At 41.9% G+C, this 18,286-nt stretch overlaps 1 protein-coding gene across 2 annotated transcripts in view; it reads right to left on the reverse strand.

The window, feature by feature from the left end:
• FRMD4B (FERM domain containing 4B) overlaps positions 1–18,286 on the reverse strand; it is a 286,248-nt gene that overhangs the window by 121,047 nt on the left and 146,915 nt on the right. For both annotated transcript variants that reach the window (XM_089519398.1, XM_089519389.1), the window contains 4 exons: positions 17,599–17,664; positions 16,499–16,593; positions 12,497–12,589; positions 9,152–9,236 (listed from right to left, as the gene is read on the reverse strand). In XM_089519398.1, coding sequence (XP_089375524.1) covers positions 9,152–9,236; positions 12,497–12,589; positions 16,499–16,593; positions 17,599–17,664 — 339 coding nt within the window. The remainder of the gene's footprint in view (positions 1–9,151; positions 9,237–12,496; positions 12,590–16,498; positions 16,594–17,598; positions 17,665–18,286) is intronic.

Raw genomic sequence — 18,286 nt, forward strand, 5'->3', positions numbered from 1 at the left:
CGAGACCTGGCTTGGGCCTGAGGGAGACGCTGTGTGGGCACAGGCCCTCCCTGTTGGGTTCTCAGTGAAGGACCAGACCAGGTTAGGTGGGCGGGGGGTGTGTGGCCTTGGTACATAGGGACACCTTGTCTCTCACTAGGAACCACATCCGTCAAACTACCTTTATTGAGTGTATTTACCTGACCCTGAGGACTAGGGACAGTCTAGGGATTCTGCTGGTGTACCGGCCACCCCGTGCGCTAGCGGACTCCCTTAACGAGCTGACACAGCTGGTAGCGGAGCTGATGCTGGAAACACCCAGGCTGCTTGTCCTGGGTGACTTCAACATCCCCTTCGTGGCCAACTATGTTCCAACCGGTGCGGCTCAGGAATTCATGGATACCATGGCGGCCATGGGCCTGTCCCAGTTGATCTCGGGTCCAATGCATTTTGCGGGTAATACACTGGATTTGGTTTTTTGTACGGATGCGGAAAATCAGTGGGCGGAAATAACCAATATTTCCCCCCTGTCATGGACGGATCATTTCCTCGTGGAGGCAAAAATCAAGGCCTCTACCCAGATCCCCCCCGGGGGTGGTGGACCTATTAGGATGGTCCACCCTCGAAGGCTGATGGAACCCAAAAGGTTCCAAGAAGCCTTAGAGGGGAACATGGTTGGAAATGACGACGATTCTGTTGATGCCCTGACTGGTATCTGGAATACCGGCCTTTCCAGGGCTATACACAGTATCGCTCCCAAGCGCCCTCTCAGGCCCGCTTCCAAACGTAAGCCCTGGTATACAGAAGACCTCCGGGCAAGGAAGCGGGTCCTGCGACGGCTAGAGCACCGCTGGCGGAAACACCTACGCTTAGCTGACAAGGCTCTCCTAGACCGCCTTTTGGAGGACTATGGAGAGGCGATGCGAGCAGCTAAGAACTCGTTCTATGGTGCTCGTGTCGCGTCCGCGGAGTCGCGTCCAGCAGAGTTGTTCAGGGTGGTCAGGGAGCTAACTCAGCTCCCTCCCACCCTGAACCAGATCCTTGAACCTTCTAAGGCCTGCTGCGACCAATTTAACAACTTCTTCGCGGATAAAACCTCTCTGATAAGCGAAGGTCTTAACGCTGGCATTAGGGCAGAACCAAGGGTAGAGGCATCCAGAACCTCCGTGGACTCCATTAAACTGGATCAGTTTGAGTTGGTCAGTACCGATGATGTGGACAAGATCCTTGGAAGCATTCGGAAGACAACCTGCTCTCTCGATCCCTGTCCCTCATGGCTAGCGGCTCAGGGGGGACCGGTGGTAACCTCGTTGTTACACCGGATTATTAATACATCTCTGAGGGATGGGCAATTTCCATCCAGCTTGAAATTGGCCACTATAAAACCGCTGTTAAAAAAGCCCTCCCTCGACCCCCTGATACATAGCAATTATCGGCCAGTCTCGCTGCTGCCATTTCTAGGGAAGGTGATCGAGAGGGCGGTTGCAATCCAGCTTCAATCGGTCTTGGATGAAACGGATTATCTAGACCCATTTCAAACTGGCTTTCGGGCGGGCTACGGGGTTGAGACGGCCACGGTCGCCTTGGTCGATGATCTCCGTCTGGGCATCGACAGGGGAAGAGTGTCCCTGCTGGTGCTCTTGGACATCTCAGCGGCTTTCGATACCATAGACCATGGTATCCTTCTGGAGCGCCTGGCAGAGGTGGGAATCGGGGGCACTGCGCTCCAGTGGTTCCGGTCCTACCTCTCTGGGAGGTTCCAGATGGTGCAGCTGGGAGACGTGTGCTCCGATAAGAGGGCCCTCACAACTGGGGTCCCTCAAGGAGCCATTCTGTCTCCCATGCTATTTAACATTTACATGAAACCGCTGGGAGAGATCATCCGGAGACATGGGGCGCGGGGTTATCAGTACGCTGATGACACCCAAATAGTTTTCTCTATGTCTCCGACTGATGCAGTGACTGAGGATGGCATCTCTCCTCTCGTGGCTTGTCTGGAGTCGGTAATGGGCTGGATGAGGGAAAACCGACTCAGTCTGAATCCAGAGAAAACGGAGGTACTTGTGATAGGTTCCCCTGGTCCAGGAATGGCGGTGGTTCCACCTGTCCTGAACGGGATCACGCTTCCTGTGAAGGACTCCGTGCGCAGTCTGGGGGTGCTTCTTGATTTGTCCCTTCACCTTACAGCTCAGGTGAATGCGACAGTCAAGAGCACCTGTTATCAACTTCGGCTTATTCGCCAGCTGCGTCCATACCTGGCCCAGGGGGACCTTGAAACAGTGGTACACGCTCTGGTAACTTCTCGATTGGATTTCTGCAATGCGCTCTACATGGGGCAACCCTTGTACCATACCCGGAAGCTACAAATGGTCCAGAATATGGCAGCCAGACTGGTCACTGGCACGTCCAGGACCAGTCACATTACACCGGTACTTAAAAATCTGCATTGGCTACCCATTCGCTTCCAGGCGCAATACAAGGTGTTGGTTATAACCTATAAAGCCCTACATGGCTTGGGCCCAGGATACCTTGAGGACCGCCTCTCCCCATACATTCCGCCCCGCACCCTCAGAACATCTGGGCAGCAACTACTGAGGGTTCCAGGGGCCAGATTAGTCTCCACAACAAGGAGATCATATTCCATCATCGCCCCGACCCTCTGGAATACGCTGCCCACTGAGCTCCGCTCGGCCACCTCCCTGGCCCAGTTCAGGAAGGAGCTGAAAACCTTCCTGTTCCAATCAGCATTCCCCAATACAAGTTCAGCTAGTCCCCCTCACTGACAGCAAGGGTAGCTGGCTTAAGGGGTTTTAATATTGGTTTTAATAGTTGTATTGTACTTGTATTGTTTGTTTGTTTTGATATGTAGATGATATTGTATTGTTTTATCCTGTTGTTCACCGCCCTGATCATGGGAAGGGCGGTATACAAATAAAATTTTTATTATTTATTATTATTATACCAAAGACCTTTTTTATTGAACCCAATTCATTGGATGCAGAAGATAATTTTCTTAAGAGTGTCTTAACAAAACTCTTTAGCATGTATTTCCCTCTATTTTCCTAACTGGAATGGTAAGTCACATTCCTGCAGCTTAAGGGGTTAAAAACAGACTGTCCTATAAGCATTTTGATTAAAAATGCTGTGTCTACTTAAATCTTTTCCCACTCATGCCATTTCTTCACTACAACATCCCCCATATAGACAGATTTTCATTCTAGCTTAGATTCTGAACATCACAGGGTGAGTAGAAATGAATTATAGCTGTAGTTTAGAGCAAAGGAACAGAGGGCAGCAAACAATTGTTTTATTTATGACATTTATATCCCACCTTTCTTTATGCAGGAATGCTATAAGACTCCCAGGTGGTCTCCCATCCAGGTAATGCTAAGAGCAGCCTGAGTTAGGTTGGCTGCCTCAGATTCTGCTTCTCTCAAAATCTCCCCCACATCTGAGCATATTGTATAGCTCTTCAAGAAATGGTGTATGGTCTGAAAAGAACCTGAGGGGCAGAATAGTGCTGAAGATTGTTCAGCAAGTTCTGGAGATGGCACTGAAAGATGGTATATCTGGACAAAAGTTAGGCAATCTACACAGATTTTGTCATGGCAGTCCAAAGAAGGAATCATGGTGAAAATACTGCAAGAAGAGAAACCCACAGTTGCTTAAAAAAAAAAAATCTCTAGAAATGTTAACTTGTTGTCATTGCTGTTGTTGTTGTTATTAGTATCCTGCCTTTCCCCCAGTTTGAGACTCAAGGTAGTCTCAGCGCTTTGCCACAACAAATCAAAAAACATATTGTTAAAAATCCACAAGATATAAATGTTAAAACAAGATAATAAAAAAATTAAAACCAGATTAAAACATGTATCATTAAACACCCACACACATACACATACCAGCCCAACAGTTAGCAAAATCAAGCACATTGTTTTGATGGGATGGGCCTTATATAGTCAGTCATCAAATGCCTGTCTAAACAAAATTGGCTTTATTTGTCTATGGAAAAGAAAGTAGGGAGGATGCTAGTATAACTTCTCTGGGAAAAAGAGTTCCAGAGCCTGGGCACAGCTACTGAGAAGGCCGTCTCCTCTGTTCCAACCATGTACCTGTGAAGGTGGTAGGGCTGTGTGGGACCTCTCCAGATGATCTCAAAGTACAAGGAGGTTTGTCAGGGAGAATACAGACCTTCAGATAATCTGGACCTGAGCCATACAGCGCTTTATAATAAAAATCAGCACTTTGAATTGTGTCCAGTAATAGACAGTGAAGCTGTTGCAACAAGGGAGTTGCATGTTCCCTCTAGACAGACCCAGTTAGCAATATGGCTGCAGCTCTTTAGACCAGTTAAATTTTCCAAGCTCTTTTCAAAGTCAGTCCCATGTAGTAATCTAACTGGGATGTAACTAAGGCCAGATCTGACATCTTAAGGAACAGGCAGTGCTAGTGCACAAGCTTTGACTGTGCAAATGCATTCCTAGCCACGGATGAAAACTGAGCTTCCAGCCTCAGAGTTGAATCCAGGAGCACACCCAAAGCTGCGTATCATGGGGAGTGTAACTCCATCCGGCACAAGCTGAATTCATATTTCCTGATCTACCCTTCAACTGACCTGGAGTACCTCCATCTTGCCTTGATTAAGTTTCCATCTCTTCACCCTCATCCAGTCCATTACTGATGACAGTGATGTTTAGGACCAAAACAGCTTCATTGGCTTGTGGTGGAAAGGAGTAATAGAGTTGGGTGTCATATGCATATGGATGACATTGAACCTCTGAACTCTGGACAACCTCTCCCAGAGGATTCATGTATGGGCTAAATAACATGGATGACAGAACCAAGCCCACTTCACAGTTATAGCATTTTGATACCACTTTAACTGCCATGGCTCCATCCTAAGGAACACTGAGATGTGTAGTTTTTTGAGGTAATTAGAATTGTAAGGTCAAAGGCTTTCACAGCCGGCATCCATAGCTTCTTGTGCATTTTTTGGGCTATGTGGCTGTGTTCTAGAAGAATTTATTTCTGACATTTCACCTGCATCTGTGGCTGGCATCTTCAGAGAAATTCAGGTGAAATGTCAGGAATAAATTCTTCTAGATTTATGGCCATATAGACCAAAAACTCACAAAAAATCAATAGTAATTAGAATTCTTTAACATAGAGTGCTAGTACCTCATGAAACTACAAATTTTAACATTCTGTCTCTTTAATATTTATAATATTAAACTACTTTGATTGTGAAGAGTGAAACAGGCAATATATTCTTGAGTCCTAAAGACACTGCACTCCTGTGATTGATAGGCACATTTCTAAGTCAGATTGAGGGGAAAGTGCTGCCTTCTTTTGTGGTATCGTCCATCCAATGACAGATGTCAGAAGCTTTCTGTCTGAACAGGACAAAGGCCAAGCAATGTACAGGAGTGGATCACCTAGGCTGCATCTGCAATGCAAAAATGATGGCGTTTGACGTGGCTTTAACTGGCATGCTCAATGGTATAGCATTCTGGAATTTGTAGTTGTGAGAGCTATTTAGCTTTCTGTGTTAGAAAGCTCTGGTGCCACAACAAACTACAAATCCTAGGATTCCATAGCACTGAGCCATGGTGGTTGTAGTGCAGATACAACCTCAGTGACAGATGGCAGATATGACCACGTGAGCCTCTCTATTCAGCCATTATGTAGATGGGCTTCTTTGTTCACACTGCCATACTGCAGCAAAATTATGGTCTTTCTTTAACACAAGGGTGGGCAAAGTGCAGCCTGTGGTCCATAGTGGACTTTTCAGGGCTCCCAGGCTTTCCCAAGATCCCTTCTTTATAAAGCATTCTGTTAATTTAAAAAGAAGTAGTTGTGTTGGTCTCTTGCATTACAAAAAAATAAATTAAAATTTTTTAAAAAAAATGAAAGGGAGGAGGAAGAAAGACCGGGGGGATTCCATGGATACAAACCCACTTCTCTGAATACAATGTCAATTGGCATTAAGGACTCAGGTTTAAAGCATATTTATACAGTTGTGAGAATGGGATAGAATAGGATCCAGAAGCATACAAATCATGTCCCTTGCCCTAAATTTTCAAAGGTCTCCATAAGGTGATACAGGTCTTTCAGATCTTCAAAATGGTCAGTCAGTGTTAATAATAATAATAAAAATTTTATTTGTATACTGCTTTTCTGACTGATCAAAGTGGTTCACAGTAGCATACAATATAATACAAAACAGTACAATGCTCAAACAATACAATAAAATCTCCATTACCTCAGCAATATTACACAGTACAATAAAAATCTCCTAACAAATACAAGTCCATTTAAAAACGATTGGTTGTGGTTGAGTATCTGGATCTTAGTTAGGGTATTCTATCTCTAAATAGAATCAGGGGGGTTTGCTATTTGAAAAAGATGCATTTTCAAAGCCTTCTTGAAGGCTTCCAGCGTGGAACATAACCGGATCTTTTCAGGGAGAGCATTCCAATAAGCAGGAGCTGTCGCTGTATAGGCTCTCTGATAAGTTTTTACTAATTTTACCCTGGGGTATTCAAGTACATAGGTCCCAGATGTTCTGAGGGTGCGGGGGGGGGGGATTATGTAGGGAGAGGCGCTCCCACAAGTAACTCGGGCCCGAGCCATGTAGGGCTTTAAAGGTAATGACCAACACTTTGTATTGCGCCTGGAAGCTAATAGGCAGCCAGTGGAGAGATTTTAATATAGGTGTTCTATGTTAATGTTGATATATAGGTGTTGATGTGTGAAAGCAATTATTCTGCTTACTGAGGGCCTAAACAGATGGGCAAGATACCATGGGCCAAAACAGTGGTATCCTCTCTGTGATTCCAATCCAATTATGTCCCTGAGGCCAGTCCAGTGACAGATGGGTGTTCACACACACACACACACACACACACACACACACACACACAGCTATGCTGTGGAGCCACTGCTAATGCACACCACTTACTTGCTATGGCATCCCTCTGAAGGCTTCTGCTGCAGCCTGTAAGGGCAGATGTGGGGTGCCTGGCCACACCCATGTGGTCAGGTGCGCCCTTCCAGTATCACAGGCCATGACTGGGGGCTTCAGAATAGAGATGGCAGGTAATGAGAGCACAAACATCTGGTCTTTGTAAACTGGATTAAGGGCTTTTGGGGCCAGGATTGGGCCAGATCCATATGCAGTCTGCCTGATCTCAGCTCAGGGCTATTGGTCTGCATTGTCCAGATAGGATGATACCAGGCCAGGGGGGACACAGGCTGTTCTTTTGTTCTTTTGTTCCATATGTACAGCCCTCACAAATTAGTTTCCCAGGTTCAAAATTATTTCTGAGAAGATTCCTTGTGTTATATGTGCAGTAGTGAGGACTCTGGTATTAATATATGTAGTGCACCTGAAGACCACTCAGTACAGGTCCTGCATCCGAAGGGGTGACAGCTTATGCAAAAATATAAACCAGTTAGTCTTAAAAGTGCTGTCAAATTTCTTTTTCCCCCTCCCCCTCCTTTCTTCCTTTTTAGGGTTCTTTAATGATGTCTGAGCATAATGTTTTGAGAAATGTTTATTTGTCTCTGAAGAAAAGCCCTGTTTTAAGGGAGGCACTTTTTAAAAAACAACAAAATCTCAGAAGAGAACTTTAGATAGGTTCTAAAGAAGCAGGTTTTTTTTCTATGTCCCTATTTCAGATCTGCTGTGGACATACTGTCCTTAAAGAGACAATACATTTTCCCTCAGGCCAAATCTACACAAGTAAGAAGACTATGCTGCTTAACCCAGCTGGTGGTATTCCTGTGAGCTGTAAATTTTGATAAGGAAACTAGAAAAGTGAAACAACACGTCAGTCTATTTTCTAAATCAGGATGTGTCCTGCATTTGCTCAGCTCAAATCCTCCTCCCCCTGAACAATTCTAAATGCTCCTCTCCATTAAGTGGCACTAACACTTTTGTCTTTTAAAGGAATAGTTCACCTGGACTTATATGATTAATACATAATTCATTTGTTTTCTAGGAAAGGGATCAAAAGGGAGACTTTTGAGACTTGATGAAGCCAATTAGGCATGTCTACATAAACAATAAATATCTTATCCTATCAGGACTCTACTCTTCTGTCTTTTCAAACTGCTTCACTATTTCCCATTGGAGTTTATCACATGGGGGAGAAAGCATCATGTTCCTGGTTTTTTTTTCTGTTACCATTGTGCAACTGCGAAGAAGATGATCACACGAAGTCAGGATGATTACGTTGCCCACAAGTTATCAAATATTCCCGTCAGATTGTATTAACGATTTAAATCATTAATAACATCTCAAAAGTGCAATCTAAATGTTATTACCACAAGTGTGTACTTACAAAGCACTACAATTGCGCATTTCTGCAATTGCGGTTTCATTTCCAGCTTGCTATTCGAAATAACAGCAATGACAGTTGGAGGGGAGGGGAGAACTGCCAGGATATCTCTTCTGCTCCTGTGCAGACTACAAAAATGGAGCCATAACGCTTCAGGTATATACACAAAAAGTGCTAGTCTTCTGTAATTAAAGTGGAACTGCATCATTTTTGGTTTAGGTGTGATCATCTCCCATTACTATTTCATTGCTATTTCGCAATTGAGCAAGTGTGCAATGGTAACAGAAAAAAACAGGTGCATAACGCTTTCTCCCTGTGTGATAAACTCCATTGTGTTCATACTACCCATTCATTTCAATTGCTCAACACTTTACTAAAGAAAATATACTGTGAAGAAACAAACATCATTGTAAAAAGACAACGATGCTTTGATTCAAAGCACAGATTTTTCCTTAAGGTGGGGGCAGTCAAAGGTAACAAGTTTATTGTAAGGAGGTAGTGGCATGCCACCACTTTTCAAAGTGTGTCTGTGTGTTTGTTTGTGTGTGTGTGGGCGCGTGCGCCTGTGTGTATTCAAGTTTTTTAAATCCAAGCAATTCAAGATCAGGTTTCACAATCTGACTCAATACATTTATGTGTTAATCTTCACATGATTTATGGAATGTATCCTGCAATCTGGATGGCCCTTATGGTCTCTTCCAACTCTATGATTCTAATCTCTATCTCTGTTTCTTTTATGTTGATATATGTATTCACAAATAAATCTATATGTCTTTTAGGACCAAAAAAAATTATAACATGCAATTCTACAAAGAACAAAATTAACAAATTACCTTATTCACACATGACTTTGCATTCAGGAAAAAAAGTTCTACTGTGGTCTTGTCCTTCAGAAAGGAAATACTTTCAATGTAAAATCTAAAAGAAATTGGTTAAAAATAATATTATTAAATTAATGTACTATATACAGTTGTCCCTCCATTTTCACGGGGGATCTGTTCCAGACCACCACCACCCCGCAAAAATGGAATTTCACATATATTTAAAGCCCATTGATTATAATGGGTGTGCACCACAGGCACACGTGCCATTTTAATCCCTCCCTGCCTTGCAGTCACAAAAAGTGAGACCGCTGACTCCAAGTCCCCAAATTAGAAGGGACAACTATATACTCATGTAATGTCTAGAAATTTTAATCACATTAATCAACTCAAACGAGGCTGTGCCATCCCTAGTGCTGGCATGTCACGCTGCGTGTGCTCGTCTCCCTCCATACAAACAGAAACACACATACACAGAATTTCATCACCCCTTTCCTCACATTCTCTAGCCAGCAATGATGAGATGTAGGGAAAGTTTGTTTTGGGTTCTGACAGCACCTCAAGCTGAGAAATTAATCCCAGTTTCTTTCAGAGACAGTTTCTGTCACTGCTTGTCCTTTCCATTCAGGGAAAGCAACAAGTGACCAAAGCCATCTAATCCAGAAATCTGAGGAACACCTCCTTGAGAGGCTGGCTCAGATCAAAGATAAGCGGTATGTGGCTTGGAGAAATACCAGTAGTCAATCACATGATTTCACTGGCTAGATTGGGGAATGTTGGCTATTGGGTTAGGCCTACAGGCTAGAAGTTCCCCATGGTTGATACTAAACGTTCCAGGTTCATTTGCCAATACTTAAAAAAGATCTCAATACGTACTACATCTGGAGAGACCTCTGCTTGATAGCCACTTCCAGTGAGAGCTAGACTAGACAGATCAATAATTTCACCTCAATGTACATTTGTATGTAGATGGTCAGCATAGTGGCCACAAAACAAGTTGAATTTGCTTTGGCATGGTGACAGATCACATGAGAAGAAATTAAAAGTTGCTTGATAAAGGACTTTCCAAGACCAAAAGTTTGAAAGCTGAGAGAATCTCACAACAAAGTGCAATTGCACATGATAACAGAAAAGCAATCTGTATTTTCACACATAAATATGTATGGATTTTATTTTTTTACACAAAGGTTAATCAGCATCTCACTAAATATGTCTTTTTGTTAAGGAAGCAGCCCAAGGATGCTATTCATAATGAGCTGAGAACTGAATTGTCAAAAAGGCACCGCCACACAACATATGTCTTATCACCACAAAAGGAGCAGCACAAGTTAGAACAGAGTAGGGTGTCAAAAAGAATGACAAGCATTTTTTGTGGTATTCTTTTGTTGGGTATGCTGCCATAATTTTGAAGATAGCCATATTTCCATTGCTGGTCATGTAAGGTTTGTAGTAAGGGCAGGTTGCAGCCTGGCATTTATCCAACACAAGCAATTTGGGCAACTTGGTTGCCTTTGCAGAGTCTTCCCACTGTAAAGAATGTTTACAATTTGAAATGCAAAGATGATAATAAAGAAGTCAAAAACCCCATTCAAATCTTGTTTGATCCATTTAAACAAGTGAATAGGAATACGGTTGTACTCAGTAAATCAGCCCCTCAGTATTAGGGATGTTATGTAATGTCAATGAAGGATCAATGTAGCACATGTTTTGCATGTAAAAGACCCCAGGCTGAATCCCTGGAACCTCCAGGCAGGGCTAGGGGGAAAAAAACTACAGTATAAAACCTCAGAAAGCCACTGCCAATCTGTGTAGATATTACTGAGCTAGAAGAATCAATGGTCTGACCTGGCATAAATCAGTTCTGTAAGTATCTACTGATGGCAGCATATACAGGATAAACATTTGGAAGGAGACAGCCTTCCCACATTCAATTGAAAATGTAAAGGTTTCCCCATAGGAAACCTAGGGGCTCCTGCTCACCCATAATGGCCCCACCCATAAATCAGGGGTAGGTAAAATGGGCCCAAGGGCACTCAAATACCATACATCTCAAATTTTGGGCCTATACAGGGCTTTCCCCCAAAAAACTGACTCAATCAGGAAAACTCTCCCCCCCCCCCTTTTGTTGTGGAAAAAAAGCACCTGTATAGTCTTTAAAAGGTGAGGATGGGGCTATACAGACTGCCTCAAAAGGGGGGGGGGGGGTTCCTGCAGCCACCCCTTTACTGGCTGGATCAGGGCCATGGCAACCTCATGCAGCAGTCCTGGTCCAGCCTCCAGAGAGGCTACCCCCAAATAGTTGAAAAGACAGAGAGAGTTACAATGTGAGGGGCAGTGTCCCCACTGCAATAGCTGCCTAATTCTTCTGCAGATGTTAGAATTCTACAGGCCATGTCAGGAAGGAACTACTTCAGTGTATGCAATGGGTGGAGGGTGTAGCCACTTGATACAGCCCTGTCTGTAAATAAATGGATTAAATGAACATGGCTACAACATGGCAACCCAAAACTCTGTTATAATAAGTTGTGCACTCATTGGCCTGGATCCTAGAACAGTTTCCCTTAAGGAAGTTTACAGAATAAGACTTTCCCATCTCTTCCCTTGTGGCTACCTCTGCTTCTCAAAGAGCTATTCTAGAGAGTAAATGTGGGATGTGATGCAGGGTCCAACTGGGGATATTTTTCTGAATATAACCCGTTTCATAGCATTATGCTGGGAATGAAATGGAGATGCAGTGACCTTGTGCAAACAGGCAACTAGATCATTCCCAAACCTGTAGAGTGTTTCTCAGGAAATAAATGGTTTCCTTGAAATCTGCATTTTTACCATGCACAGAAAGATAGTACTATGGTGGCTCCTTGGTATCCACTGGGGGTTTGGTTCCAGGACCTCTCATGGATACCAAAATTCATGGGTGCTCAAGCCCCATTAAATACAATGGCATAGTATAAAGGTCCTTCTTATATAAAATGGCTAAATCAAGGTTTGCTTTTTGGAAAATATATATATATTCCAAAAGCATGGATACTTGAATCTGTGGATAAAGAATCTGTGGAAATGGAGGGATGACTGTGTGTCTAGAATTTTGACTCATCTTTTTGAGGCTTAAATTAAAAAATTAGAACATGATGTAGCATGCTGTGTTGGGAAATGATAAGAGGAATGTGACAGAGCCACTCATACAAATGTCACTGTATTTTTTAAAAAAAACAAACAAAACAAAAACAACCCAAGGGAACAAACCCTGCATGGGTATTTAAAGTTAAATAATAAAGGAAAATTAAGCATCAAATCCTTGCCTGGAATTCCACACTGCTAATTTCTTTTGCATTTTATTCCTATATGATCGTTACTCACCTGACTGCAAAAAACAAAGTTGCTGGTCCAGGTTTCTTGGGCAAATCATGATCTAGAACTCTGTGATCTAACTGTAGCCAGATATTCTGACCCCTGAAAGTATAATTAAATAGGATTTAAAAAACAGGATTAAAAACAAAGCAAAATAAAAATAAAAGTGAATGAAAAAGCTGGTTGCCTGTTTCAGCTTCCTGAGACCACTGGAGATGAAGGCTGGAATCCTGCATGAGAGTTATGTCTTTGGAAACAGGCTTATGTATGTGGGAATTAGAGTTGGTCAGTTTTGTAATGTCCATATCCAGTAGAGGGTTGCTTTTACAATATTATGTAACAGAGCCAGCAAAGTGCCCAATGTGTTTTACACTTCCATGTTTATTGTGCACTGATACACATTGGGCATGTTTGCCAGTGTCTTGATATGCACCTTTGCAATTCACTAACAGGATTTATTAGTGCCTCTGCTACTTAGCTAAGAATATGCAAAGTTATGTTAAGTAGAAAGTGGTAAAGAAATCTAGCAGTCATTTTTAAAAAGTGGATGGCAAATTCCATTAATTCTTTTCCTGAGACCTAAGAGTCAGTTAATGGATTGAGATATGGTTGTGGACAGGTGCCATTAACATAACTGCTCAGTCTATGTCAGAGCAGATGGAAAACAGGGCAAGCTCATATGCGTCATAGATTTACAAAGTCATGGATCTCATAGGCCTGAACATTATTTGCAATAGCCTGGTCACACAACTGTTTTTACCTAGTGCTCAACTCCTGATTTCTTAGTGGGATCAGCTTATTACTGATCCTCCCTGAGAAGCCTTTGCAATGGTGTGGTTACTCCCACACTCCAAAATTAATCGGAATTCACTGTGAACTTTTATTTCCACTGCATTAGTAAGTTAAAGTAATATAGGAGATCCAGCGTGGTGTGGACAGCCAGCATGGCATAGTGCTCTGAATGTTGAATTGCAACTTCAGAGACCAAAGTTTGAATCTGAACTTGGCCATGGAAACCCAATGGGTGACCATGGGCAAGTTACACTAGGTCAGCTTTAGAAGAAGGCAATGGCAACCAAATCTTGCCAACAAAACCCATGAGAAGCTCACCTTAGGTTCGCTATAAATCCGAAACAACTTGAAGGCACACAACAACAACGACATCAAATCAGATAGAAGGGGAAAGGCCCTCTAGATTTACTTACTTATTCAGTTAAAGTATTTCTACGCCATCTTTTGTACTACCAGTGTAGTGTGTAATAACCCTTTACAAACAAAAGTACTTACACATTATTAAAATGGCCATGCAGTGGGCATAATTTAAAATGCTAGGTTAAAGAAGTAGAATCATAGAATCACAGAGTTGGAAGGGGTCCTAGATAGCATCAGGTCCAACCCTCTACTCAGTGCAGGATCTCCAGCTAGAGCATCCCCAGGAGGTAGTTGTCCAGCTAAATATAATTCTGGAGAGTATCCACAATCAGGAATGAGAGGAGGGGAAAAATATTTCCCATGTCATGCCTGACAAAGTGGACTCTGCAGATACTGGTAACTTCAGGAGACTGTAATAAGATGGGTAGTCTCTCAGGTACAAAGCAGTTAAGGGCTCAAAGGTTTTGGAGGATAATATCCATCAGCTCCAGCCAACTAGGGATGATTGCAGTTATAGTTTTACATCTCCAGAGGGCACCAGGCTAGGGAAGGCTGTTCTAATTAACCACTATTTGCACCTTTACAGTTTATTCTTACTGGTTACTGTCTGAATAGAATGTGTGACACCACTGAACTCTTGCCACAAGAGCTCTTTTATCCTGTGGATCCAACATGAGAGAAAGTAATTTACTTGGTCTCTTGTCAGTCACCATAGGAAATACTGTAACAAAATCCAAAACACACAGAACAGCAATACATTTTATTGGATAACCAAAATGCATAAAATATATCAGGCAAACTTGCAAAATTTCACTGTCTTCTTCATCAGGCAAAGGGGTTAAAAATAATAAAGAAGAAGAAAAGGATTCTAGGTTTTGTTTATTTTGCTTCAGGAGCTAAGACAGCTACCCCTGGGTGTATTTCCAGGAAAAGCTATGGCAATTATACAGGAGCTTTAACACAATGGAGCTAGACTGCCCTCTGGAGGTGTCAAATTCATAGTTAAAATAACTGCAAAACAGAATTGCATTTATAGGCGTTTTCAAGATCTCATTCTGTAAGATTACATTTTTGATAAACTGTAAAGTTTCTGTTGTTCTGTAAGAGTAACACATTAAAATTTTACAATCTTTTTTTTAAAAAAAGATCTCTCGATTGTATCAAAGTGAAACTTTTGTTTTGTTTCTGTGGGGAAAAAAGAAGCAATTCTCACACGATCACTGTGGAAATAAGGAGTATGGTATCACTACATAATGGGGGTTGTGTGAAAAAGGTGGAACATATGTAAGCAGAGATTTGGTGCTAGTTATTAAAGGAAATATGGTGGGTTGCGGTGGCTTAGTGGTTCAGACATCAATTCTGACAATTGGAAGAGCAGACGATTGGCAGTTCAAGGCCCGAGTGCTGCATGATGGGGTGAGCTCCAGTCACTAGTCCCAGCTTCTGCCAACCTTGCAGTTCGAAAGCATGCAAATGCAAGTAGATAAATACATAACACTTCATTGAGAAGGTAACAGCATTCGGTGCAGACATGCTGGCCACATAACCCCATCAGAGTCATCTTCAGACAACGCTGGCTCTTCAGCTTGGTAACGGAGATGAGCACAGCGTCCTGCAGTCGGTTACGACTATGCATTCATGTCAAGGGACTAACTTTACCTTTACCTTATAAAAGGAAAATATTTTCCTCTGGTAGAAAAAGCAAAAGCACACTCAATTCTCAATTTTCTGAGAAGACTTTCCCAAATGGGAGCTACACTTCTAAAAATATATTGATGATGACACTAAAATCTTCTGAGACCATGAACTTCTAACAATGGTGGTAACAGCTTGCAACAGGCAATTCAGCACTCTCATAGCAGAAATGCATGGTCAAAGTGAGGTATGACTCACATTTTACATACACACATGTATAAATGTATCTTTAAGCAAAACAACAAGTGGATAGAAATTATTTTTAACTTTTTCCTAGACTGCTTTTTTAAAACTCACTCTCTTCATCACAGGATTCCATTAATGGATATAACAATAGCAATAGCATTTACATTTCTATACTGCTTCATAGTGAACTAAGCATTCTCTAAGTGGTTTACAATGTCAATTGCCCCCAACAAGATGGGTACTCATTTTACTGATCTACGAAAGGATGGAAGGCTAAGTCCACCTGGAGCCCTCTGGGATTGAACGCACAATGTTGTGGCTATAATACCAGCATTTAACCACTGCGCCATCAGGGCTCCATAGGGAAGGACAAACATATATCTGGATTCTTCTGTGGATGTAGGAACAGTGTGGAGCAGTTTGGACTGAAGAAGGAAACCAAGCACTGAACTACTTTTGCATTCCAAACTTTGCTCCTCAAGCTGCTTTGCTGTTTTTGTTGTGTGCCTTCAAGTCGTTTCAGACTTATGGAAACCCTAAGGCAGGGTTTTCTGGGGCTGAGAAAGTGTGATTTGACCATGGTCACTCACAGTAGGTTTCCATGGCTGAGCAGGGAACTGAACCCTGGTTTCCAGAGTTGTAGTGCAATGTTCAAACCACTATACCAGACACTTTCAGAGATGCAAGTCCAAAGCAAAGATCTGTGTACACTGAACCATCAAAAAACAAAGATGTCACCATCTCAGCTACCCATGCAGACAATTTTGGATTTTGGAATATGTTGGATTTTGGAACTCTGGTGAAGGAAGACTCAACCTGTATAACAAACAAATTATCTGCTTGGATACTTCCCTTAACTGTTATTGAAGATTACATAATTACCAAATTATCAGTAAATAATTTTGGAGAAGACAATTTCATTCTTTGGCTATTTAGTAAAAAAATTGTTTAAAAATGCACACATATACATATACTTACGTATCATCTATGAATGTTATTCCAAAATATTCCTTCTCTTTCAGGTTGAAATGTGAAGCTACCAGATCCAACAATTCTCGAGATAACAGTTTAGGCTATTGAAAAGAACAACATGGGTTATTTGGTATTTTCGTGTACTAAACAGCCATTCTTGCTTCAATGTGTCTGCAGGAAACTGGCAATCAGAATATTAAATCCCTCTCCTCTATAGACTTCTGTATTTGATGACACAATATCCTTTATTTCAGGCAAGATATGAGTGTGGCCCTGCAAATGTTGCTGTAATGCACATGACACCTCTACCATTGGCTACATAGGCTAAGGCCAATAGGAGTTGCAGTCCAAAATATGGAAGACCACACATTCCCCTCTCCTTTTTATCTCATAATCCAAACTACATATGATAATAATGCTTGTGCATCTTCATATTATGGAGACTATTTATTTGACTCATGCATGCCATGCAGATTAAAAAAAAAGATCAGCAGAGAGAAAAACTCTGACAATGTGACCTACCCTTACAACTAATGATTATTTACTCTGTTAAAGATAGTACAATTATAAATACCTAAATATCTAAATAAATAATAGCTGTTGGTAAGAGCCACCCCACCCAGGCATCTTCTCCCATCCTTCTCACTTCCAGACCAACAGAGAAGACATCTGCTCCATTCTCTGTGCCACCAGCCCTTCAGGTATAAAATCTTGAAGACATGTTTAATCTTCTTTTCTCTGGGCAAAACATATGCAACTCTTTCAGCTTATTTTCTTAGACACTTCATCCTCCTGGCTGTTCTCCTTTGGATACACTCTGCTTTGCTGATATTCTACTTAAAATATGGTGCTGAAAACTGGACCATATTTCACTTGCTAGTACCCACTAAAGTAAACCCACAGAATCAATCAGAACTTGATAAATAAAAAAATTAATAAATTCCAAATTGTAGAAGCATCTCGACCAGTATCTGCCCACACCACCTGGGATTCTTATACTTAGAAATATGAATACCCTTTTGTGAGCCAAGGATATACCATTGAAATGAATAGGAATGGACAACTGCAGAATGACATAACTATGATGATAATTTATAATGGCTCACCTGAACCAGCAGCTCCAATTTCCTGTCATCCAGAAGCTGTACCTGACAGTGTCTCCCTTCTGTCATCTGCAAAGAAATGATAATATTGTTAGCAATCAAACATCAATGGAAAGGACTCTCATTGTTTCAAAGGAAGAGTACTATTGAAAATTCTAAGTTTGGGTTCATTAGCTAAACCAAAGTCCATCTTTTCAATTTTTAAACATATGGCATATAAATTATTTATATATTTATTTTAGTTTATTTATATTCTGCATTTTCTCTAGGGCTATAAACATACTCACTTTTTAATGTTAGCTACATTGATATTCCACCTGTTCCCCAATGAGCTCTAAACACGCCCCCCTCCTCATTTTATTCTCACAACAACCCTGTGTGGTAGATCAGGTTTAGAAAGCAGAATAATAGAATCATAGAGTTGGAAGAGACCCCAAGGGCCACCCAGTCCAACCTGCTGCAGGAATACACAATCAAAGCACTCCTGACAGAGGGTCATGCAGTGTCTGTTTAAAAACCTATGAAGAATAGACTGTACCATTTTCAGAGGCAGTGTGTTCCACTCTTACTATCAAGAGATTTAGGTGGAACCTCTTTTCCTACAGCATGAAACCATTTCTCCATGTCATAGTTTCTGGAGCAGCAGAAAACAAGCTTGCTCCATCCTCAATATGGTATGACTGGGCTAACA

This window comes from Sceloporus occidentalis, unplaced genomic scaffold (assembly GCF_023333645.1).
Source record: "Sceloporus occidentalis isolate IW3139 unplaced genomic scaffold, rSceOcc1.0.p SCAF_1, whole genome shotgun sequence".
NCBI classification, from domain to species: domain Eukaryota; kingdom Metazoa; phylum Chordata; class Lepidosauria; order Squamata; family Phrynosomatidae; genus Sceloporus; species Sceloporus occidentalis.